The sequence below is a fragment of the Cetorhinus maximus genome, chromosome 8 (genome assembly GCF_964194155.1).
Source record: "Cetorhinus maximus chromosome 8, sCetMax3.hap1.1, whole genome shotgun sequence".
Lineage (NCBI taxonomy): Eukaryota > Metazoa > Chordata > Chondrichthyes > Lamniformes > Cetorhinidae > Cetorhinus > Cetorhinus maximus.
Window position 1 is genome coordinate 6,441,206 of NC_135886.1, and position 25,223 is coordinate 6,466,428.

At 44.6% G+C, this 25,223-nt stretch overlaps 1 protein-coding gene across 4 annotated transcripts in view; it reads left to right on the forward strand.

Moving 5' to 3' along the window:
* LOC144683402 (transcription factor SOX-13-like) overlaps positions 1 to 25,223 on the forward strand; it is a 186,878-nt gene that overhangs the window by 125,819 nt on the left and 35,836 nt on the right. For 3 of the 4 annotated variants that reach the window (XM_078546383.1, XM_078546384.1, XM_078546381.1), the window contains 5 exons: positions 6,690 to 6,776; positions 10,669 to 10,841; positions 16,635 to 16,703; positions 18,220 to 18,337; positions 20,064 to 20,140. In XM_078546383.1, the coding sequence (XP_078402509.1) occupies positions 6,690 to 6,776; positions 10,669 to 10,841; positions 16,635 to 16,703; positions 18,220 to 18,337; positions 20,064 to 20,140 (524 nt within the window). The remainder of the gene's footprint in view (positions 1 to 6,689; positions 6,777 to 10,668; positions 10,842 to 16,634; positions 16,704 to 18,219; positions 18,338 to 20,063; positions 20,141 to 25,223) is intronic. The other variant, XM_078546385.1, reaches the window with a different exon arrangement.

The window sequence follows — 25,223 nt, forward strand, 5'->3', positions numbered from 1 at the left end:
CAAAGACCAAGGAAGTGATGTTAAAAACTTGATAGTTAATCTGGAATTCACATCCCTGGTTAAAAAAGTTCTCCACTAGGCTTCAGATATCCTTCAGAGTTGCAGAAAAGATCATCCCCCTCTTTCCTTCCCTACTGCTTAAGTGTTCTGTGCACTATTATCTGGTCAAGAAAGCAGGGTTTGCATCTGACCCCATGACCTCCACAGTGCTGCTTTGTAACTGGGCATTAGGAGACTGTCCTGGATGACTTGAGGTATGAGAAGTGTGAGGTGATGCATTTTGGGAGGACTAACACAGCAAGGGAATACACAATGAATGGTAGGACCTTAAGAAGTATAGAGGATCAGAGGGACCTTGGTGTATATGTGAAGGCAGCAGGACAGGTAGATAAGGTGGTTCAGAAGGCATATGGGATACTTGCCTTTATTAGCCGAGGCTTAGAATATAAAAGCAGGGAGGTTATGTTGGAGCTGTATAAAATGCTAGTTAGGTCACAGCTGGAGTATTGTGTGCAGTTCTGGTTGCCACACGATAGGAAGGATGTGATTGCACTGGAGAGGATGCAGAGGAGATTCACCAGGATGTTGCCTGGGCTGGAGCGTTTCAGCAATGAGGAGAGATTGGATAGGCTAGGGTTGCTTTCCTTAGAGCAGAGAAGACTGAAGGGGGGACCTGATAGAGGTGTACTTAATTGAGGGGCATAGGTAGGGCAGGTAGGAAGAAACTTTTTCCCTTGGCAGAGGGTTCAATAACCAGAGGGCACCGATTTCAGGTAAGGGGCAGGAGGTTTAGAGGGGATTTGAGGAGGGATCTTTTTCACCCAGAGGGTGGTTGGAATCTGGAACACACTGCCTGAGGGGGTGGTAGAGGCAGGAACCCTCACAACATTTAAGAAGTATTTAGATGAGCACTTGAAATGCCATAGCATACAGGGCTACGGGCCAAGTGCTGGAAAATGGGATTAGAATAGATAGATGCTTGATGGCCGGCACGGACACGATGGGCCGAAAGGTCTGTTTCTGTGCTGTATAACTCTATGACTCTGACTTGTGCCTGGTTATAAGCTCCCTCGTTGTTCAGCTCTCTCTCTGATAACTCTTCGGAATGCTTTGTTAAGGAATCACGGATACAACCAGCCTTGGTCTCCTTATCTGAGGAAGGATGTACTTGCTATAGAAGCTGTGCAGCGAACTGATTCCTGGGATGGCGGGACTGACATATGAGGAGAGATTGAGTCGGTTATGATTATATTCGCTGGAGTTCAGAAGAATGAGGGAGGATCTCATAGAAACCTATAAAATTCTAACAGGACTAGACAGGGTAGATGCAGGAAAGATATTCCCAATGATGGGGGAGTCCAGAACCAGGGGTCACAGTCTGAGGATACTGGGTAGACCATTTAGGGCTGAGATGAGGAGAAATTTCTTCACCCAGAGAGTGGTGAGCCTGTGGAATTCGCTACCACGGAAAGTAGTTGAGGCCAAAACATTATATGTTTTCAAGAAGGAGTTAGATATAGCTCTTGGGGTGAAAGGGATCAAAGGGTATGGGGAGAAAGCGGGAGCAGGCTATTGAGTTGGATGATCAGCCATGATCATAATGAATGGCGGAGCAGGCTCGAAGGGCCGAATGGCCTACTCCTCCTAGTTTCTATGTTTCTATGGTACATCGCTGTGCCAATTACAAACTGGGAATAATGAATCAGCTCGACAAATGTTGGAAGGAGAGGTCGGAAAAGTTAGGACTCTACTCCTTGGAACAGAAAAAGTTAAGAGGTGACCTAATAGACGTTTTCGAGATGATGAGAGGTTTGGATAAAGTAGAGAGAGAAAATCTATTCCCTCTGGCAGATATCATAAATTTAAAATCATTGACAAACTAATGGGAGGGGAAATGAGGAGAACTTATTTCAGGGTTTTTGAGATCTAGAATGCTCTACCTGAAAAGCTGACAGAAGCTGATTCTATAAATAATGTTAAAGGGGTGTTGGACAGGCTCTGGAGCATGAGGAACTCGTAGGGTTACAGACAAGAAGCAGGGATGTGGAGCTAAACACGACTGCTATTTGAAAGAGCCAGCACAATGGGCCAAATGACCTCCTGTACTATAAATTTCAATGATTCTGTGTAAGTGGAAAGGCACATGTTCCATTTGGGTTTAAGCTGTTCTGGGAGCACATTTGACCTTCAAGGTGCTCCAGTTATTGTTCCTAATATTGTTCCTAGCAGTGAGGCAGCTCACTGATTCCAAAAACCTGTGGCTTTTAGTGAGTCTCTTTGGTGAAGAAGGGTGGAAGGAGGGTCATGAGGGAGCATCAACACCATTAGAAAATCCAGCACAGAAACCAGTACCTATGTAAAGTGCAAAGCACATGGACCTCCTGAGGGCAGAATAGGGTTTCGCTGTGCTGTGTCTATGGTTTGTAAAGCCTGCTGGAACTCGGTCTTTGTTCAGACGTAGTGAATGAGGAGTTGAACAAGGTACTACAGAGCAACTGGAACCCCTGGAACCATCACATTTGTGGAGTGGGAGGAGGTGGGAGGGACAAATGGTCAAAACAATAATGGTGCAGAATTTTCCCAGTTTCTTGAAAGAAAGACAAATGGGAATCCCTCTGGTTGCAGAGCGCTGCCTTTGCATTCCACAAAGGATTATCCATGTAATTGCTTGATAGCACAGAGCTCCAGTATTGATGAAGAAAGAGACATGCTGTCGAAGCTTTCCATCTTGCACTCATCAGGACAGATCCAAGAATACCAAATTTCAAAGGAAGCAACAATTTAAACTGCCTTAAAAAAGGGTGCTGATTGGTTGGCAAGTCAACTCTGTCCAAGGTGTTACCGTGGAGAATGCAGTAGGAAACAATTGCCCCCACGCTTTTTAATTTAAAAAGGCGCAATGCCTGGACATGTCCCTTGTGTTTGACTCTTGTTTCCTTCCCAGAACCTTTTCCCATCTCTTGATTTTCTTCTTCTCTGCTTCATTGTCTTTTGTTCCCCAACCTTTTATTTTCTTACTTACTAGTTCACACAAAGAGTGAACAGAGCAAAATGATTTCGGCTGGTTGGGGACTCCTGGATGAGGGGGCATAAATTAGAGCCAGACCTTTTCAGGAGTGAAATGGGGAAACACTTCTACACGTAAAGGCTGGCAGAAGTTTGGAACTCTCTTCTTCAAATAGCAGTTGATGTTCAATAAATTGTACCTTTTAAATCTTGAGACTGATAGATTGTTGTTATGCAAAAGCAGTGAGAGCTGTGGGCCAAAGATGGGTATATGGAGTTAGGTCGTAGATCAGCCATGAATGGTAAAACAAGCCTGAGGGGCTGAATGGCCTCCTCTTGTTCCTATGTTATTTGTACTACAATCACATCAGATGTTGGGAGAATAATCAAAGCTGTAACGGAAGACGAGTGCTTTATTGAAGAGAGGGTGGAAGACCATCGATTGTTTTTTAACTTTGGAGGACGAGAGGGAGATAAAAGAGAGAGTGATAAATACACACACTCTCTCATCCACTCATTTGAAGTAAAATCATGCAGTGTAACAGTAACACACACTTGCCTCCTGATTGACTTCCTTTATATTCAATGTGTAATCTGATCATCTTTGAAATACTTGTACAGATTATTGTAATTAGAATAGAGGCGCTATCATTGATCTTTAAGTGGGTTAATACCCTTGTTCAGATACCAGCTGGCGGAAGTAACACATTCACATGCTATTTTACACCGTGTAGATTCAATCTGTTTGTCTTGGAGAATGGAAGAGATGGTCCATGATTCCAAAAGAAATTACTGTAGCAATAATGGTAGTTAATCACTTAACATCTCCATTAAAATAACCAGTAATTGTGCTAAGATGGCAATAAGCATACCTGCATTATTATCGCAAGCAGTTATTTCTAAGTCAATGATGCGATTGGTAAACCTGCCACGCTCTGGTGGGTTTTTTTTTATAATTGGTTTGAATGTGGCTCAATTTGTAGCACTCTCACCTCTGAGTCAGAAGTTCTGGGTTCGAATCCCACTCCGCAAAAACTAAGGCTGACACTTCATTGCAATGCTGAGGGAGTGAGATGTTAAACTGCCTGCTCAGGTGGATGTAAAAATGGTACTATTTTGAAGGAGAGCACAGGAGTTTCATCTCCAGTGTCCTGGCCAGTATTTACCAACACCACAAGCAGATTGTCTAGCCATTAATTCTGTTTAATTGTATGTAAGTGGTGGTCATTAACTGGTGATTCCCTTTATAAATAGACTCCAATTAAAACTGTGGTTGTTGATTTAGGAGGTATAGGCCTATAATGTACTCTCTGTACATAAATATAAAAGTGTGTGATGGAATAGAACAATGATTATATTGCTGTTTGTGGGAGCTTGCTGAATGCGAATTGGCTGGAGAGCATTTTAAGCGGCCTTGTGGTCATAAAAGAAAAGAAAGACTTGCATTTGTGTAATGTTTTTCACAACCACCAGACATCTCTGAGGGCTTTGCAATTAGTGAAATACTTTTTGAGGTGTGGTCACTGAGTCTTTTCATTCGTGTGCTGAAAGTAATGGTTTAAAACTGGCTGAACAGGTTAATGGGCACCTGCTTGATAGTTTCTGTCTGCTCCTTTGCACCCTTTTTCTTTCAAATTTGGACATTTCCTGCCATTGTTTATACCACTGTAATAAAGGCCTGTGAACACAGGTAGGCGTGGTATCTTCAGGGCAATTATTTCAAGAATGCCAAGAGTTTAACTCCACATTGTTCGCTTATGATGGGCTGCTGTTTGCTTGAGGTTTTATGCCTGGGCCTCTATTGAGTTATCATTTTTCTGTGTCTGCCCATCATTGGGAGGTACTGGAGGAACAGCATCTCATCTTCCGACCAGGTACTTTACAGCCTTCCCGACTTAATATCGAGTTCAACAATTTCAGATCATGAACTCTCCCCTCCATCCCCACCCACTTTCCGATCCCCCTTTTTCCAATAATTTATCTTTTTTTTTTTTACAACTATATATATTTTTCTTTTCCCTCCTATTTTTAAATTTATTTCGATCTATTGTTTTATCTCCACCTTTTTTTAGCCAATTTCGATCCCTTCCCCCCACCCCACCCCGACTAGGGCCATCTGCCACTAGCTTGCTTTCCTTAATGTCCCCATTAGCACATCCTTTAGATAATATCACCACCGTCAACACCCCTTTGTCCTTTTGTCTATGACATCTTTGGCAATCTCTTCTTGGCCTCCACCTATCACTGGCCCCCTATCGAGCTCCACCTGTCCCACCTCACTCTACCAGCTTATATTTCATCTCATTTCTATATGTCTTAGTTCTGATGAAGGGTCATACGGACTCGAAATGTCAACTGTATCCCTCTCCGTAGGTACTGTCAGGCCTGCTGAGTTTTTCCAGGTATTTTTGTTTTCGTATTCGGAGGTACATGTTCTTCTGACCTCACCTTCGCTGGTCTTTCCGGCGGCTTTTTGCCCAGCTCCCTTTTCTGCTTCATCTGCACTTCCACTCCTTTGAACCTCTAGATCTATTTATCCACGTGAATGTAACAAAACAAGGGCTTTGGGACGAGCGAGAATCCCAGAATGTTCAGCAAGCTAGGTGGTTGGCAGCGGCCGGAGACTGGCGGATGGAGGAAGAAAGTGTGAGGTTGGAAGGTTCCTACATGACTGGACATTGCAAAACCAGACTGGGCAGTTGGTTTGAATCCTTGTCTATTACAGTGAGGTCTTCACAGCTACTGAGATCGCTTTTGTTTTGCCAAGTGCAAGGAATTCGATGCAACTGAAAATCAATGGAAAGGCCATCTAATTGGGTGACACCTTATTTTAGAAACATAGGGCGGGACTTTCTGGCCCCACCCACCACAGGACCGGAAATTCCCACCCTAAGTCCACGGACCTTTTGCTGGTGAAATTTTCCATCCGCCCGCGGTGATTCCCGTGGCAGGCAAGTCTGGAAAATCCCGGCCATAAATGCCAATGGGCCATTCCTGATAAAGAATTGGTCAGGTCTCTGTGCGGTGAATGAGATCAGTGATACGCAACATCCCTCAGGAATTCAGCACTTGTCACATGACGTGTGGTTTGCTGCTGGCCCGGTGCTGCCGTTTTGCGCACAAAGTCCGAGGGGTGGTGACTTCCAGGTGACAGGGATCGTTTATTGCAGCAAGTCACTTACTCGAACAATTAAACCATAACCAGAAGAGGGTAAGGATCAATCACAAAGTGTCTCCGTTAAGCGAAACACAGTCATCTGATCTAGTGGGACTTCTGCTTGGAACAGTGCCAGCTAATAAACAATACTCTGGCAAATCTCTGTGCATGCATCCTGGTTCTAGTCCTTGACAACATAATATGGGCCAGGAAGCCTGCTGCCAAGTGTACTCGTCTGCAGCATTCCCAGAGAGCTGTAGCTTCCAGGCTCTTTTAGAAACACAACCTATAATGAGCCCTGGCAATCTCTCAAAACCCCCTCCTTTAGAGATCCATAAACCAATTCCCTTACAAAGTCTGACAGTCAGACGTTTGAAACATCTACTTTTCCTCTTCATCTCTGTCACCTCCCCTGCCTACTTGTCTAAGGGATGTTGGGACTATCAGAGGGCCTCATTCAGCACTAATTATATCCAATACTCCGAGCACCTTTTCTAACTTATTTGTTTCTCTGTCTTCCCTGCAGTCATGCCAAATATTGAGAAGTTGCTGTCCAATGATTGGAAGGACAAGTTGCTGGAAAAATGTTCATTGAGCAGCAAAGAGATTAAAGGTACAACGTCCGTGAATAGCACCATTTCTTTGCAGTCGCAATAAGCTCCCCGCGCTAGCTCGTCGCGAATGTTTCCCATTTACTGTGGTCAAGCTGTTAAACTCTGCTGTGTGCAGTCCCTCCAGCTGTTCCAAGCTCCTCCTCTTGGTGCTCAAGGTGAATCCACTGAAAAAAATGGTATGATACATTTCTGGCAAATGTCACCTCTGCTTAGAGAGAGAGAGAGCTGGGCATGTGGGAACTCGTGACTGTTGTGCGTCTGTCAAACAGGAATGACAGGACAGTCATTCTTACAGTACGTGCTACAATAAACGCAATAGATCTGGAACTGCACACAGTCTGACAGCACCTTAAAGAAGGTGCTGTGGTTACGTCATGTCTTTGTGAGAAAAGCAAAATTTCATCAGGGAAATGTCTATTGTATCACCTTTATAATCTGCTAATGAGAGACAGTTAATGGCCTAGAAATTTCCCTACAAAGCCTCCTAAGGATGAGCAACACGTGCATGCTAATTACCTGCCAGAAGTGCACTGTCCAACTGTCCACCACCTAGTGAGGGCAAAAAAATCTGTGTGCACAGTTCACTCTTAAAATGGGCTTTAGTCTCTTTGCATATGCAAGGAGCTTAACAGCTGTTTTAAGGCTTACCTCTGCAGGCTTGGTTTGCCATGATAAAGCCAGTGTGCCTGAATTGTTTAGCCTCTTAGACCATAAGACATAGGAGCAGAAATTAGGCGATTCGACCCATCGAGTCTGCTCCGCCATTCAATCATGGCTGATAAGTTTCTCAACCCCATTCTCCCGCCTTCTCCCCGTAACCTTTGATCCCCTTACCAATCAAGAACCTATCTATCTCGCTCTTAAATACACTCAATGACCTGGCCTCCACAGCCTTCTGTGGCAATGAATTCCATAGATTCACCACTCTCTGACTAAAGAAGTTTCTCCTCATCTCTGTTCTAAAAGGTCTTCCCTTTACTCTGAGGCTGTGCCCTCAGGTCCTAGTCTCTCCTACTAATGGAAACATCTTCCCCACGTCCACTCTATCCAGGCCTTTCAGTGTTCTGTAAGTTTCAATCAGATCCCCCCTCATCCTTCTAAACTCCATCGAGTAGAGACCCAGAGTCCTCAAACGTTCCTCATATGTTAAGCCTTTCATTCCTGGGATTGTTCTCGTGAACCTCCTCTGGACCCTCTCCAGGGCCAGAACATCCTTCCTGAGATACGGGGCCCAAAATTGCTCACAATATTCCAAATGTAGTCTGACCAGAGCCCTATAAAGCCTCAGCAGCACATCCCAGCTTTTATATTCTAGTCCTCTCTTGTGTTTCCTTTCCATAACTAGGATTAAGGTGAAGGCTATCTTCACCCGGTCATCTGCAGGATCAGAGCTGCAGTGTCTGCCAAGGCCAGGAAGGCCGGTGTGATCGAAAAGCGGGATACTGCGGATGCTGTGAATCTGAAATAAAAACACTCAGCAGGTCTGGCAGCATCTGTGGAGAGAGAAACGGAGTTAATGGGCAGGGCTTTCCAGACCCGCCCGCCGCCAGGATCTCCCGGTCCCGCAGCAAGTCAATGGGCTTCTGGCCGGGTGGGGGGGTGGTGCCGCCACCTCGCCCACGGGGGGGTCCTGCCCGCGACAGGGGGCCGGAAAATCCCCGGCCAGTGTTTCGGGTCGATGAACTTTTAATCGGAACTGGGGAAGGTTAGAGATGTAACAGGATTTGAGCAAGAGGCTGGTGGGACAGTGACAAAGGGATGGTCTGTGTTGGGGTAGAAGAAAGGAAAGATTGAATGATTGAAGATTTAGTGAGATTTTCTGTTCCCGCCCACCACCGGGATTGTTCGATTCCGTCGAAAGTCAAAGGACTTTTGGCTGGGCTTCCAAATGGCCCGTGGCGAATCCGGCCTTAGTCTTCCAGGGTCAAAGGAAATGGTGATGAGGCACGGAAAGAAACGAGGATACACGAGATGTGCCTAGAGCAGCTGTGCTGCTGTCTGAATGCAAAGAATAAGAGAAAAAAACCAAAACATGCAAAGAAATGGAAACAAAACGGCGGCAGAGAGTTTATGGTCTGTAATTCTTGAACTCGGTGTTGAGTCAGTGTCGGAAGGCTATACCGTGCCTGATCGAAAGACAGCAGCACCCCTGCTCTAGGCACATCTTTAGTTTCTTTGCTTTTTTTTTCTTGCCCTACCTCCATTCCCTGTGATGGCGGAAGACCTGACTCTTCAGTCATTCAGTCTCCCCTTTCTTCCAGCCTATCACAGGCCTTCCTTTTATCCTTGCCCACCCGCCCATTTCTCAAACCCTATTCCGGATCCCACGTTTCCCAGTTCTGACGAGAGGTCATTGACCTGAATCGTCAACTCTCCACAGATGCTACCTGACCCACTGAGTATTTCCAGCATTTTCTGTTCTTAGCCAATTTGATCTTCGGATCAGCCCGCTTTATCCTATTATTAATCTTATTAAGCATGGTCACGGCATCAATGTGTATAAAAGATCTGGATGAGGTACAAACCGTGACTTGTCAAGTGATTCTGTGTAAGAATTGTCCCATTGTGCCATTAAAATGACTTAACTGATTTGGTTGGCTGATCTGGAATTTATACTGCAGATTTTCCTGTTTTTCAAAAAAAAACAGTTTTAGTTGTTTAAATTTGTCAGCTGCACTCCATGAGGTAGACAGGAATATCGCCAAACTCGGGTACAAATTATAGTAGGAAGTCTACAATTGACCGTGTCCTCCAAAAGTCTCTCAGGTCTTTAGGACCTTGTGAGAAATACACTCTGAAGATGTCTGAACTCTTGACTATGCTTCAGTCTCTGGCCGGAATTTTCCGGCCCTGCCTGCCACCAGGATCTTCCGGTTCCGCCGAAAGTCAATGGACTTTTCCCTGGCACCCCCCCCCCCCACCCCACCCCCATCCCAGGCTGGAAAATCCCGGAATTTGTCTTTAAGTGTTTATACCATTACTAACTTTATTATGGTTTTCTGCTTCTATCTAACTTCTAAATAAATCTGATTATTTGTTTTAGCCTGAACCTATTGGCCTGATACTGATGCTAACTGCCTAGTTATTCCTCATGGTGGCCAGTAATTAAAAAATTAATTGTCAGCCTTTGGCACACAATTCCTTTCATTGGTCACATAGGGTACTGTTAATAAGGGGTAAGGTCTGCTTATAGAAAATGCCTTTTGCCATGAACGCATGCTATAAGTGATGAACCAGAGTTGCCACCACCCTGTCAGGATGCTTCTGCTGAAGGTTCACAGAAGATTGTTAATGAAGCTTTTTTCTTTCAGTTCCTGACTGACTTCTGCACTTACGGAATTTTCTGTCTTAATTTCCAGCATTGCTTTTTATGTTTCTTTGAGATCATCCTGTTTCGTGGGAGATTGTTTGTTTGTTTGTGTGTGTGTGTGTGCACGTGTGTGTGGAGAATGTCAGTAAAATGGTTCCAGGTATGGTTGCCAAGTCTAGTTGGCCATATTCCCAGAGGAGTCACCACGTGACCTCCTGCCCCTGACTGCCCCACCCCCACATTCCCGCCATTGGTTGCTTGACACTCCCATTTTTGTGGGCAGGACCAATAGGGAAGCGAAAAGACTTCCCATTGCCTGGCTATTTCTTGACTGTCAGATATTCCTATAACTAATTAACGAGGGTTTAGAGAAAATAAAAACCACAATTGACTCTGTGCAATGTCCTGAAGATTCGTCTTTTCATCCCTGGGGGCTCCAGGGCATTGCTGGAGGGTTGGCAACCCTAGCTCCAAGTGTCTTGGAACCGATGATAATGTCAAAGTGATTTTGGAAGGGCAACTGTTTTCTTCAAAAGGACTGGGATAATTTGGTGTTTTGTATCTCTTTTTTGATGGGCCAGGGACAGCAGAGAGTCTGGCAGAGAAGGAATTGCAGCTGTTGGTGATGATAAACCAGCTGTCTAGTCTCCGGGAGCAGCTGCTGACGGCTCACGCTGAGCAGAAGAACATGGCAGCCATGTTGTTTGAGAAACAGCAGCAACAGATGGAACTGGCTCGGCAGCAACAGGATCAGGTAGGCGGGGATCAGAAAAAGAGGCAGAGATCGGAGATCAGCGTGGCCTCAATAAAGGCCAGAGGTTGCACAGACATTATTCACATCAAAGATTGAATATCTTTGCAAGATCTTTTAGCGGGGAGGACATGGAAGGGGTTACAGTGCTGTAGAAAAACAAGCTTGCATTTGCGCAGTATCTTTAACACCTCTCTCAGCAATATCCCAAAGGGACATGCAATCAATTAAATTCTTTGGAGGTCAAAGCTATAGGAGACGTACTCAATGAACCAGCTGATATTTTTTGGCCTGTCATTTTTGGATGTTCTTGTGGTGTCCTGTGCATAATCATTTTGCAGGCATTTTTAACCCACAGTTTTGAAATGAATGACCAGTTCATTAGTCCTTGGTTGAGGAAGGAACGCTGGCTTGATGAATTCCTGCTCTCCTTCAGACTGTGTGACATCTTTAATGCCTGTGTGAACCATTAGGTGACCTCTGTTGAAAATCTCATCTGACAGACAGTGCCCCCAACAATGCAGCATTCTCTTAGTACTGCTCACCACTGCCAGTGAAGTTCCTGTGCTGAACCTATGGGTTGTGCATCCTACCAACTGAGCTGAACTGACATGCTGCAACTTAGTACAAACTAGAATGCAACCAAAACAAAAACAGAAACAGAAATACCTGGAAAAACTCAGCAGGTCTGGCAGCATCGGCGGAGGAGAATGCAACCAAACCTCACTTGTACACAATATGACCAATCTCTCTTTCTGTTTTTCCCTCAATCCCTTATTCCTGCACGCACTCTCTTTTTCACTCTCTCTTGCGCACTCACACTCAGACAAATTCATTGCAATTTTACCTTCCTCTGTATTTCTCTTTCCTGCCCCCATGTGGTTTTCAAAATAAAAATTCTCCCTCATCGCCCCCATTCAACTAAGTAAGTTGACCAGGTCACTGCTCAAAGGTTAGTGCTGATACTGCTGTTAATCCAACACTAGAGAGGGGGTGTGAATGTGATGCAGCTTATTCACTTTACTGTGATGAAGACCTTCTGCTCTGCTCCAGACCTCCCTGTGGTGAAATGCAGCCACAAACCCAGAAGCTCTTTCTCTGGGATGAGACGCCCTGTCTATTGACCCACCAGGTGCTGAGCCACGATGGGTTTTAAAACCATTTGCAGCCAACTTTATTCAATGTGGACACACTGACTGTCATCAACATTGTTTTTACTAATTTGGAAGCAAAAAGTTTATTCCAAATACAGAAACCTGAATCGGACAATAAATACAGACTCCCTGCTGATCAAGACCTTTTATTTGTTGAATTTTTTTAAATTCTTTTATGGGATGTGGGCTTGCTGGCACTTGTCACCCATCCCTAATTGCCCTTGAACTGAGTGACGAGCCACACCATTTCAGTGGGACAGTTAAGAGTCAACCCCATTGCTGTGGGTCTGGAGTCACATGTAGGCCAGACCAGGTAAGGACGGCAGATTTCCTTCCCTAAAGGACATTAGATGGGTTTTTATGACAACCGGCAATGGTTTCATGGTCACCTTTACTGCAAAGACTAGCTATTCCCCGCCCCCACTCATCGTTCCAGATTATCAATTGAATTCAAAATCTACCAGTTGCCATAATGGGATTTCAACTCTTGTCCCCAGATCATTAGCCTGAGTCTCGACTACTAGTCCAGTGACATAATTACTATGTCACCACCTCCCCTGTTGAATGGATTAACCTCATCCCATTAGTTTCCACTGGATAGAATTCCTTAATGCAACTATCAAATATCATTAATACAAATGCAAAATACTGAAATTTGCGATATAAATCAAAAATACTGGAAATTCTCAGGAACCACCTGTGAAGAGAGAACAAGTTTCATTAACATTCTTTTTTTGCCTTGCTCCATCATCCCTTTCTTTTATTTAATCGCCCCTGCCTTCCACCCTATCACAGACATTCCTTTCTGTTCTTTCCCCCCCTCCCTCCCCCCCTCCCAGCTTTTTCATGCCTCTGTACTTGCTTGAAACCTGTTATTTCCCTAACTTTTTCCAGTTCTGATGGGAGGTCACAGACCTGAACAGTGTAACTCCGTTTCTCTCTCCACAGGTGCTGCCTGACCTGCTTAACATTTCCCATCAAATACATCAACTATCATTGCCCCTCTTGTCATTGAACAGTCAGGACCCTGCACTCAACCGATATTAGTAACAGCTCCCGAATGATGAGCTTTCCACAGCAATATTTCTGTTAGATTTGACAAAGATATAATTATTGCTGCTTGTTTTGTTGGTTTCATTCTTTTCACACTCTCAATAATGACCTAGAGTTTAGCTCATGTTGTTGTGAACATCTGTGTGTGAAACTCTTTTATTTTCATTGATACCTGTGCTCTGGTTCTAGTTCCATAACAAATTGTACTAGTTGAATGGAATTTACGTATGTAAATCACCTGCTGTACTGTTCCAGTGATGTTCGATAAAAACTTGAGGAATAGCACCTCATCTTTCAGTTTAGGCACTTTATAGCCTGCACTCAGCATTGAGTTCAATAATTTCAGGCGTCAATCTCTACTCCAATTTTTCATCTCTTGATTCTTCTTTTCAGACAGCAGCAAACCTGCTCTCGGCACATCTTTGGTTCCTTTAGCCGGGATTTTCCGGTCTCGCCGGCCGCAGGACCAGAAATCCCTGCCCAAAGTGGGCGGAGCTTTGGCTGGTCCGTCCAACTTTCTGTCCTGCCCGCGATGATCCCTGCCACGGATGGGACCGGAAAATCCCGGCCTTTTTGTTTCTTTCCTTGCCCCATCCCCATGTCCTTGGGGCTGGTAAAATCAACTCTTCTGTCATTCCGTCTCTCCCGACTTTCACTTTGTCGTAGACCTTCCTTCACTTTGTCGTAGACCTTCCTTCACTTTGTCGTAGACCTTCCTTCACTTTGTCGTAGACCTTCCTTCACTTTGTCGTAGACCTTCCTTCACTTTGTCGTAGACCTTCCTTCACTTTGTCGTAGACCTTCCTTCACTTTGTCGTAGACCTTCCTTCACTTTGTCGTAGACCTTCCTTTTTGTCCTTGTCCCACTCCACTCGTTGCACAAAACATTTCCAAATGAAAGTTCATCGCGCTGAAATGTTAACTCTGTTTCAACCCCCCCCCCGCCAAATAGATGCTGCCGTAACCTGCTGAGCGTTTCCAGTGTTTTCTGTTTGTATTTCAGATTTCCAGCATCGGTGGTATTTTGCTTTTCTTTTCCTCAGTCTTCTGCACAGCCTCCAGAAACATCGATGCAAGGAAAGGAACCCAGGGGCAGAATTTTGCCCTTGGCGTGTGGGATCGGCGGGGGTGGCCGGGAAGTCCAGCGTGATGTGCGAGCGGCAGCACTGAGCGCGACAGCACTGAGCGCTGCCTGTGCCGGGGGTGGGGCAGGAGGGCGATCAGGCCTAGTGTGCGTTTCGAGCATGCGCGCAAAAGAGGGTGGAGAAATCTCCCTGAGGCACGGAGCTGCCTCCGGAAGATGAAGAATATATTGAAAACATTATTAAACAACAGAAAAAAATCAGTAGAACAACATCCCCTCATGTCACTCTGTCACATGAGCAGGGATATGGTTTTTTAATTAAAAATTAAAAGTTTTTATTTCATTGGTATTTGCTTTTGGAAACCCCACCCCACCCCAAAAAAAATGCAAAGGCCGTTTAGCCTTTTTGCCTGCCCGCCAACCGTTAGGTTGAATGGGCAGTGAAAATTTCAGCACAATTGATTACTTAATGACCTTAATAGGCCTTTTAATTGTCAGCAGACAGGCTGCTGGTTCTGGCATGCACCCGCCAACCAAACTACTGCGTGACTGCGCGTTGACGTTGGCACGCTCGGTCGATGTCAACGCACGTCATTTCATGCTCAGTCAGGTTGGGCGCCCACTCACCCGCCAAGCTACAGATTCTGCCCCAAGTGTGTCGCTTTGACACAGCACCGCCTGCTGCAGCAACAGCTTTATCCAGCTCATCTGCATCAGTCAGCCAGGGCTGAGGGTAGCAATCCCACGTGAGGCAGAAATTCACAGGTCCCAGTCCCACTTCAGGGACTTCAGCACCCAAGCTGACGGTGTCAGCACTGTGGGAGTGCTGCACTGTCGGGTGAGATGTTAAACAGAGGCCCTGCCGTCCCCACTCTCAGGTGGACACAAACGATCCCATGGCACTATGATGGAGGAGATGGTGGAGTAGTGGTAATGTCACTGGACTAGTAATCCAGAGGCCCTGGCTAATGTCCTAGGGACAAGGGTTCAAATATCACCGCTGCAACTGGTGAAATTTGAATGCAATTAATAACCTGGAATTGAAAAGCTAGTCTTAGTAATGGTGACCATGAAACTATTGTCAATTGTCATAAAAACCCATCTGGTTCACTAATGTCCCTTCAGGAAGGAAATCTGCTGTCCTTACCTGGCCTGGCCTACATATGACTCCAAACCCATAGCAATGTGGTTGACTCTTAATTGCCTTCTGAAGTGGCCAAACAAGCCATTCAGTTCAAGGGCAATTAGGGATGGGCAATGCTGGCCTTACCAGCGATGCCCAATCCCATGAAAGAATATATTTTTAAAACTAAAATGAAGAAGAGCTAAGAGCTCTCCCTTGTATCCTAGCAGATATTTATCCATCGACCAACTTCATTAAAATAAATTATCTGATCGTTGTTGCATTACTGTTTATGGGACCTTGCTGTGTGGAAAGTAGTTGCCACGCTTCCCATGTTACAACAGTGGCGATACTTGAAAAATAAACACTTAATTGACTATAAAGTGCTTTGAGATGTCCTGAGGTTGTGAAAGGCCACAGGAAAGTAGGTCTTTCTCTTTGTCACAATGCAAATTGTATGAAGATTTTCAAACCATAAGACCATAAGATGCTGGAGCAGAAGTAGGCCATTCGACCCATCGAGTCTGCACCACCATTCACTGAGATCATGGCTAATCTGATAATCCTCAACTCTACTTTCCTGCCTTTTCCCTATAACCCTCGATTCTCTCACTGATTGATTAAAAATCTGTCTATCTCAGCCTTGAATATACTTAATGACCCAACCTCTACAGCCCTCTGTGGTAAAGAATTCCACAGATTCACTACCCTCTGAGAGAAGAAATTCCTCCTCTGTTTTAAATGGGTGGCCCCTTACTCTGAGATTATGCCCTCTGGTCCTAGACTCTCCCACAAGGGGAAACAACCTCTCAGCATCCACACTGTCAAGGCTCCTAAGAATGTTACATGTTTCAGTAAGGTCACCTCTTATTATTCTAAACTCCAATGAGTACAGGCCCAACCTACTCAACCTCTCCTCATAAGAAAATCCCTCCAACCCCAGGATCAACCTAGTGAACCTTCTCTGCACTGCTCTCTCTCCTTTGATAAGGGGACCAAAACTGTTCGCAGTATTCTAGGTGTGGTCTAACTAGTGCCTTGTATAGTTTTAGCTATTTTTATACTTCATTCCCTTTGAAATAAAGGCCAACATTCCATCTGCCTTACCTATTACCTGCTGAACTTGTATGCTTACTTGTAAGCAAATATTGCTTATTATATGTTCAGAATTCTTAGGAGAGAGCTATTCTGGTAGTCGCATTCTGCACAGGTGAGGAGTCAAACGCAAGAACGGGACATAAGTGAGGCTGCCATTGCAGAGAAAGCAATGGACCTTTTAACATTCAGCTTCCTCTCGCACAGTTCAACCCTACATAACAATATTGACTAGGATCTCAAATCATTCTAGCATCTAAATCATTGTTCATTTCTAATATTAACAGATAGCAAGACAGCAGCAGCAACTCATTCAACAACAGCACAAAATTAACCTCCTGCAACAACAGATTCAGGTAAGAGATCCAACAGTTGGTGTTTTTAAAAAAAAAAATGGGGTTTCTCCATTTAAGATGGAGATGAGGAGGAATTTCTTCTCTGAGGGTTATTAGATTTGTGGAATTCTCCCCACCAGAGAGCAGTGGGGGCTATATGATTGAATTTATTCAAGGCGGAGTTGGACAGATTTTTGATTGATGAGGGAGCCTCGGCTTATGAGGACGGGCAGGAAAGTGGAGTTAAGGCCACAGTCAGATCAGCCATGACTTTATTGACTGGTGGAGCAGACTGGAGGGGCCAAATGGCCCACTCCTGCTCCTTTTTCTTATATTTAATGCAGTATTGTAGTCCCTGAAGCAGGGCTGTGGGCGCACATGCACATGCATGCACATGTGCACTCTACTAGGCCCATACTGTCATTTGGCACTCCCTGCACATAGTTTTCATTCGTGATTATAGTAGTAATTTTGTATTTGCTGTTGGTCTCTTGGCTAATTGACCTGATTTAGAATTTAGATGGTGATGGTTCAGCTGCTGCCTACTGAAGCTGGCTTTTAAACGTCTTAGTTTATGTCAAGATGGTTTGTTTTCTGGGTGGTGAGGTGACTGACTGACTGACTGATGCAGAAGGTCAGTGAGCCCCTTCTTGACCATCATGCAAATCTGCAGGTTAATGTGGAAACGGATTAAAACAGTTTCAACAGGGGAGGTGATGGCATAGTGGTATTGTCGCTGGACTAGTAATCGAGCTCTAATAATGTTCTGGGGACCCAGGTTCAAATCCCGCCATGGCAGATGGACAGATTAATATATAAATAAAAAATAATTAATATATAAAAAATCTGGAAGTGACCATGAAACCATTGTCAATTGTCATTAAAAACCCATCTGGTTCATTAGTGCCCTTTCTGTCCTTACCTGGTCTGGCCTACATGTGACTCCAGACCCACAGCAATGTGGTTGACTCTTAAATGCAGTTGACTCTTAAATGCCCTCTGAACAAGGGATGGGCAATAACGGGATTCAGATTGGACAAAAAATGCCCACCTCTTATGAATGAGTAAAAAAAATAATAAATGTGTCCCTGAAATAATAGTACCAATAGCTGCTTTGGTTTTTCTTTGACTTCTGTGCTCGTTTCTATGGAGAACTGAAAAGGGCATTTGGTAAAGGGATTGTTTCAAAGCTTGAGCTTTGCTAGGAGCGTCTAGCAGGCTTGTTGCACATTTCCTGCCGATCTCCGTCCCTTGTCCCTGTTTGTTTTGATATGGCGTAGTGCCTCTCTGATGTCAGTCTTGCCACCTCCTAGAAATGGACTGGTGCAGACTGCTGTTTATAACGCTCTAGCCAGAGTTCTTTTAGTCAAGAACATGTTAACCCAAGCCTTTGAGGAATGATTGTGAGTCGGACCCTAGAGGAAACCAAAGCCATGTTTAATTGTGATTAAATGTTTAGTGCCATTCACCTGGGATGTTTTTAGAATTGAGCAACATTGAATTTTCCATTATGATTGAGTTGTTTCTTTTCTTTTAGCAAGTCAACCTGCCTTTTGTGATGATCCCAGCATTTCCTCATAGCCCGCAACCTCTTCCAGTCACAAGCGACCCCCAGCTCGGACTTCAAATGCAGCCAGGACTGTCCTGCAAGCCAAGTAGGTTCCCTTCAATCTCGCGTGTTTATAATGAAGGCACAGCCTGGAGGTTTGGCTGTGGCGAGGGATCTCATTTGTAGTATGTGTGCGCAGCGACCTGGCCTTCAATTGCATCCTTTACTTTGTGATAATCACCTGGGCTGCCAGGAGTCCTATTCTAGCATCGGACATGCACTGAATTAACACAAAGTGCTGGTCTGCACTCGGGGTGTTCCGAACAGTCAGGTTTCTCTGCCTGCAAGAATAAAAATGTTTCTTGTGGCTTGGACTTTGGTTATTCGAGGAGTCAGAAACCATGAAACTTACATCTTGTTTCGCAAAAAGACATATTGGAGGTCAGTTTCTAGAGGGCTCTGCCATTAAGGAGGGAGCTATCAACAGTTTTCAGTGCAGAGTTCAGAGTATCTAGAAGCACTGTGTTGAGGGAGAGCTCAATGTCCACTTTTTGAGGACTGGCAAAGACCCTCTCCTGAGCCATGACAGAAGTTTCCAATGGGAGATGTGAAAATGGAAGACTGGCAAGGGTATTTTTCTGGGCACAAGTGCAAATAATGACATTTTACGCAAATGTGTTAGCCAGAAAATTCCAGATTAATATATATTTTTACTGAAGGCTGAAAAATCATGCCCTTAAAAATGCCAAAGAATTTGGCAGTGTCCCAACTTAGGAAGGGGTCCCCTGCATATGAGTCACCCTTCCCAATAAACGGTTTGGCGAATCCTTTTCCTGGTGCAGGCAAAGTCCTTTTGTTAAATGTTTGACACTTCAGTTGACAGCAGCAAGATGTCTCCATGTTTGACATAACCATTTCTGGCCACAGCTAGAGTACTGTGTGCAGTTCTGGTCATCGAGTTACAGGAAAGATGTGATCTCACTTTTGGGGGTGAGGGTGCTGTGGTGGGTAGAGTTTGGGTGAGGTTGTTGCAGAACTGTAGAATTCTGGCTATGGGGAAACTTTGGATAGGTTTGGAACAGAGGTGGCTGAGGGCAGATTTAATTGCGGTCTATAAAATTATGAGGGATCTAGTTAGCGAGGGTAGGAATGACCCATTTCTGTTAGCAGAGCGGTCAATAACTAGGCGGCATAGACTTAAAGCACCTGCAGATGATATTAAAGGGGAATTCAGGGAGAAACTTTTTCATCCAAATCAGGGTGTGGATCTGGAATTTACTGTATGAAAAGGTGATAGAGACAGAAACCATCATCACAGTTCTTGGTATCCACTAGAAGTGCCTCAACCTACAAGACTACAGACTGAGAGCTATAAAGTGGGATTAGGCTGGCTAGTTCTTTCTCAGCTGGCACAGTCACAATGGGCTGATTGGCTTTGGCCTCCTCCTGCTGTGTCTTAAGTTGAGAGGGGAATATCAGCAAGGGTCCCCACGCTTGATTATTACCCAGTGTTTGGTGCTGGAAGGTGTGGGATATTGGCTGAAGACAGGATTGAGCTCAGTTTGTGTCAAGCCAATTTGGGATAGCTTCTTTGTCCAGGCCTAAAGCTTGCCCAATTAGTGAGGTCCTGAGGTCAGTGCCTCAGAAAATCTTAACCTAGCATCTTTGAAGGGGGAGAAAATTGAAATGAAGAAAGGACAGCAACTTAACTCTTCTTAGTTTGTGTAATTGGTGATCAATAGGCTGGTATCTCAATGGCCAGTTTAGTTATGTTGTAACATTAATGTTGCCACTTTTATATATTTGTGTTTTGTTTTCCTCCTCATCCCCAGATGACTATGGTCTGCAGCTGATGCCAACTCCCCCACCAGCCAGGAGGACTCCAGGCCCAAGCCCTGCCCATACACACGTGAGTTACTCATCGCAGGATTCCTAGCCTCTGACCTCTTGTAGCCACAGTACTTTTATGGCTAGTCCAGTTCAGTTTCTGCTCAATAGTAATTCCCAGGATGTTGAGAGTGGGGGATTCAGTGATGGTAATACCATTGAATGTCAGCGGGTGATGGTTGGATTCTCTCTTGTTGGAGATGGTCATTGCCTGGCACTTGTGTGGCGTGAATGTTACTTGCCATTTGTCAGCCATGGTGCTGAGCATTGTGCAATCATCAGCAAATACCCCAACTTCTGAACTTATGATGGAAAGAATGTCATTGATGAATCAGCTGAAGATGGTTGGGCTGAGGAACTACCCTAAGGAACTCCTGCAGTAATTTCCTGGAATTGAGATGTTTGATCTCGAACAGCCACAACCATCTTCCATTGTGTTAGGTATGACTCCAACCAGCGGAGAGTTTTCCCCCTGATTCCCATTGACTCCAATTTTGCTAGGGTGCATTGATGTCACACTCGGTCAAATACTGCCTTGATGTCAAGGGCAGTCACACTCACCTCACCTTGGGAGTTCAGCTCTTTTGTCCATGTTTGAACCAAGGTTGTAATGAGGTCAGGACCTGAGTGGCCCTGGCGGAACCCAAACTGAGTGTCAGTGAGCAGGTTATTGCTAAGCAAGTGCTGCTTGATAGCCCTTGGATCCCATCCATTGCTTCACTGATGATTGAGAGAAGACTGGTGGGGCAGTAATTAGCCGGGTTGGATTTGTCCTGCTTTTTGTGTACAGGGCATAACTGGGCAATTTTCCACATAGCCGGGTAGATGCCAGTGTTATAGCTGCACTGGAACAACTTGGCTAGACGTGTGGCAAGTTCTGGAGCACAAGTGTTCAGTACTATTGCTAGAATGTTGCCAGGGCCCACAGCTTTGCAGTATCCAGCACCTCCAGCCAATTCTTGATATCACATGGAGTAAATTGAATTGGCTGAAGACTGACATCTGTGATGCTGGGGACCTCCGGAGGAGGCCGAGATGGATCATCCACTCAGCATTTCTGGCTGAAGATTGTTGCAAATGCTTCAGCCTTATCTTTTGCACTGATGTGCTGAGCTCCCTCATCATTTAGGATGGGATATTTGTAGAGCCCCTTCCTCCAGTGAGTTGTTTAATTGTCTACCACCATTCACGACTGGATGTTGCCAGACTAGCAGAGCTTAAACCTGATCCATTGGTTGTGGAATCATTTAGCTATGTCTATCTCTTGCTGCTTGTCCTGTTTGGCATGCAAGTAGTCCTGTGTTGTAGCTTCACCAGGTTGGCGCCTCATTTTCAGGTATAGTGTTCCTTACATGCCCTCCTGCACTCTTCATTGAACCAAGGTTGATCCCCTGACTTGGTGATAGTAGAGGAACCTGGGTGTGCTGGTACATGAATCACAAAAAGTTGGTATGCAGATACAGCAAGTGATTAAGAAGACAAATGGAATCTTGACATTTTTTGCTAGGGGAATGGAATATAAAAGTAGAGGGCTTTTACTGCAGCTGTACAGGGCCTTGGTGAGACCACATCTGGAATACTGTGTACAGTTTTGCTTTCCTTATTTGAAAAAGGGTATAATTGTGTTAGAAGCAATTCAGAGAAAGCTCATTCGACTCATTCCTGAGATGAAAGGCTTATCTTATGAAGAAAGGACAGGCGGGGCCTATAGCCATCAGAGTTTAGAAGAATGAGAGGTGAACATATTGAAATGGGAGGATGTTTCCACTTGTGGGGAGACTAGAACTAGAGGACACACTATAAGAATAAAAAGTCTACCATTTAAGACTGAGATGAGGAGAATTTTTTTCCTCTGAGGGCCATTAGTCTGTAGAATTCTCTTCCCCAGAAAGCAGTGGAGGCTTGGTCATTGAATTTATTCAAGGCAAGAGTTAGATAGATTTTTGATAGACAAGGGAGCCAAGGGTTATGGGTGGTGGACAGGAGAGTGGAGTTGAAACCATAACCAGATTTTTTTATTCTTTCATGACAAGGCCAGCATTTGTTGCCCATTCCTACTTACCCTTGATTTGAGTGGCTTGCCACACCATTTCAGCAGGGCATTTAAGAGTCAACCACATAGCTGTGGGTCTGGAGTCACATGTAGGCCAGGCCAGGTAGGGGCGGCAGATTTCCTTCCCTAAAGGACATTATTGAACCAGATGGATTTTGACAGCGATGCACAATGACTTCATGGTCACCATGACTGAGAGTAGTTTTTCAATTCCAGATTATTCACTGAATTCAAATTCCACCCTCTGCCTTTGAGGGATGCGAACCCATATCCCCAGGACATTAGCCTGAGCCTCTAGATTACTAGTCTAGTGACGTTACCACTACGCCATCATCTCCTCCTGCCAACCTCCCCACCCACCCCGCCCCCAGGAGGGTTATCGTGTAGCAGGAGTAGGTTCCAGGGGGCGAAAGGCCTACTCCTGCTACTAAGTCTTCTGTTCCTATATGGTGCTTTTAACACAGCACAATGTTCATCGGCATTTCACAGGAGTGTACTAGAGTATCATCAGCTGAAGGAGCCAAAAGATCTAGGGTGGAACAGTTAGCACTGATGGTTTGCCACATGACCCAAGTAACCAAGTATTACAGTGGATCAGGAAAAGTGAGGCAACTGGACTTTTCAAGCAATCAGGATTAACTACCTATTCACTTAGGAAAAAAAAGAGTGAAATCCAGCTCATTCTTCCTAGATCCTAACTCTCTGAGCCCTTACAGTCTTGAAATTAAGAATCTTTGCACCATCCTTTGAATGAAGTATGAAATCAGGACTGTGTTCAGGGAGATGGCAAAGATTGTGAAAGAGCAGGAAATTCTCCTGTTGGCCTGGCTGAAATTCCTGACTCAAATGGTACTGCCAAGCAATAAATGTAACAAATGGCCAGTCTCCTTATTGTTTGTGGGTCATTCATGCATTTGAATGGCTGCCCAGTTTGTCTACATAACAGTCATGACATTTCATAAGTAATTAATTGATGTTTCCCTGTGATGCTGATTGGTCCCGTGGACTTTGAGTGTCTTTGTAATGATGAGAATACTTCACATCAGGTCAGCGCCTCTGGCAATGTTGTTTCCATGAAGCCTTCATTTAGTTTAGAATCTGAAATGTCATGGGAGCTATCTCCATGTGAATAAATTGCTTTAATCTCTAGACATTTAAACAGAAACACAAGGTTTCATTGTGTGTTATTTGTGTTTAATCTTTAGTTTAAACAGTGGCTTTGCTTTTGTTCACGATTTCTACCCCGTGGTTTTCAAGCATCGAAGGGGTTAACTGATTCCTCGTACATCATTTCACGCGAAACCCAAAACAAAACATCTGCTTTTAGATGTGGTTCTGCGATTGGGCAGCAGCACCCACTGGACAATCCTGAGTGCGCTAATAGCTACATGAACAACCAATTTAAGATGATCAGTCGAGCTCATCACGTGGCAATTTACGCCTGCTAGAAGTGACATATGTTCATACACAGGGACCCCGTTCTCTGCAAACAAAAGCAATATGTTCTAGCCTTGCGCCTTTTTTGATTTACCCAGGAGCTTGGGAGCCTATATAGTTCCCCATTGCTTTCTCCAGCTTCAGCCAATCAGAGTTGACCTGCCAACCAATCAGCACCCTTTTCTCCTCTGGTATAAATTGTTATGTTCGTTTGAAATTTGTTATTCTTGCATTTGTCCTGATGAGTGCAGGATGAAAAGCTTTGGCAACATGCCTCTCTTTTCAGCAACATTTCACATTAGCCAAAGCATTCATTGGATTTATTAAAGCTCCTTGCTGCCCCCCAGATGTGCTTCATCCAAAGTGCTTCACTGCCAATTCAATTACATTCTGAGGTGTAGTCACTGTTAAGGAGGCAAATGCAGTGGCCATTTTTTTGGCACAGCAAATTTCTACAAACAGGCCAGGGAATCCAATTTTGGTGACATTTTATTTTTCCAATTTTTAAAATTTAAAAGAAAACTCAACTTGGAATGATAGAACCTTGCAGCCCAGAAAGAGGCCACTCAGCCTGCCATTCCGATGCCAGCCCTTTGAAAGACCTTTCCAATTTGGTCCCACACCCCAGCCTTTTCTTCTGAAACTGACAAATTATCCTCATAAAGTACATGTCCAGTTGCCTTTTGAAAGGTCCTATAGAATCTGCTGCCCTTTACCTTTTTAGTTGATGCATTCCCAAATCCCAGCAACCCTCTGTGTGAAGAAGTTTATCCTCATTTCACCCCTCGTCCTTTATTCTTGGATTTAAAATAAATGGCCTGGTTATCAACACTTGCCAGAGAAAACAGGCTCTCTCCACGTGCTCCACTAAAACTTCTCATAAATTGAACACCTCTATTAAGGTGACCCCATTAACCTCCTCTCCTCTAAAGAGGAACAATCCAGCTTCACCAATCTCTCCCTATAACTAATGTGTCTCATTCCTGGTACCATCTTGGTAAAGCCTCTCCGTACTTCCATGGGCTCTCTCTTTCTCAGTGGAGCCGACGAGTTAGGCTATGAACAGGTTTCTGTATCTGATGCAAGTTTGAAGAATACATTTTATCTAGGATGCTGAGAAGATTTCCTTTGCCTATCGTTGAATAGTGTCATGGGATCTACCGGAACTGGCAGAGGGGACCTTGGTTTAATGTCTCATTCAGAAGATGGCACCTCCGACACTGTAGCACTCCCTCTTAACTGCACTGAAGTATGACCTTAGATTAAATTCTTAAATCATCGGAATGGAGCTTCAATACACAATCTACGCTTATGAACAGGGATAGGCCATTCAGCCCCTCGAGCCTGCTCCGCCATTCAATTTGACCGAGTAGTGAAATGAGGATAAAGTTGAGGCTGATTTGCCACGTCCATCCTAAATATATTGGCTAGGTGCTGAAACTATGCCCTTGGCTGCTCATTATATGCTGGAACAGTACTTTGAAGATGTTATGCTTGTGATTTGAATGGCTTGCTTAGAGGCCATGTTTTTCTCAATCCTGTTACCATCACTCTGAATCCCAACTAAGATTCTGATTGCCAATGCTACTCACTGTATTCTCTTCCTTCACTGTCA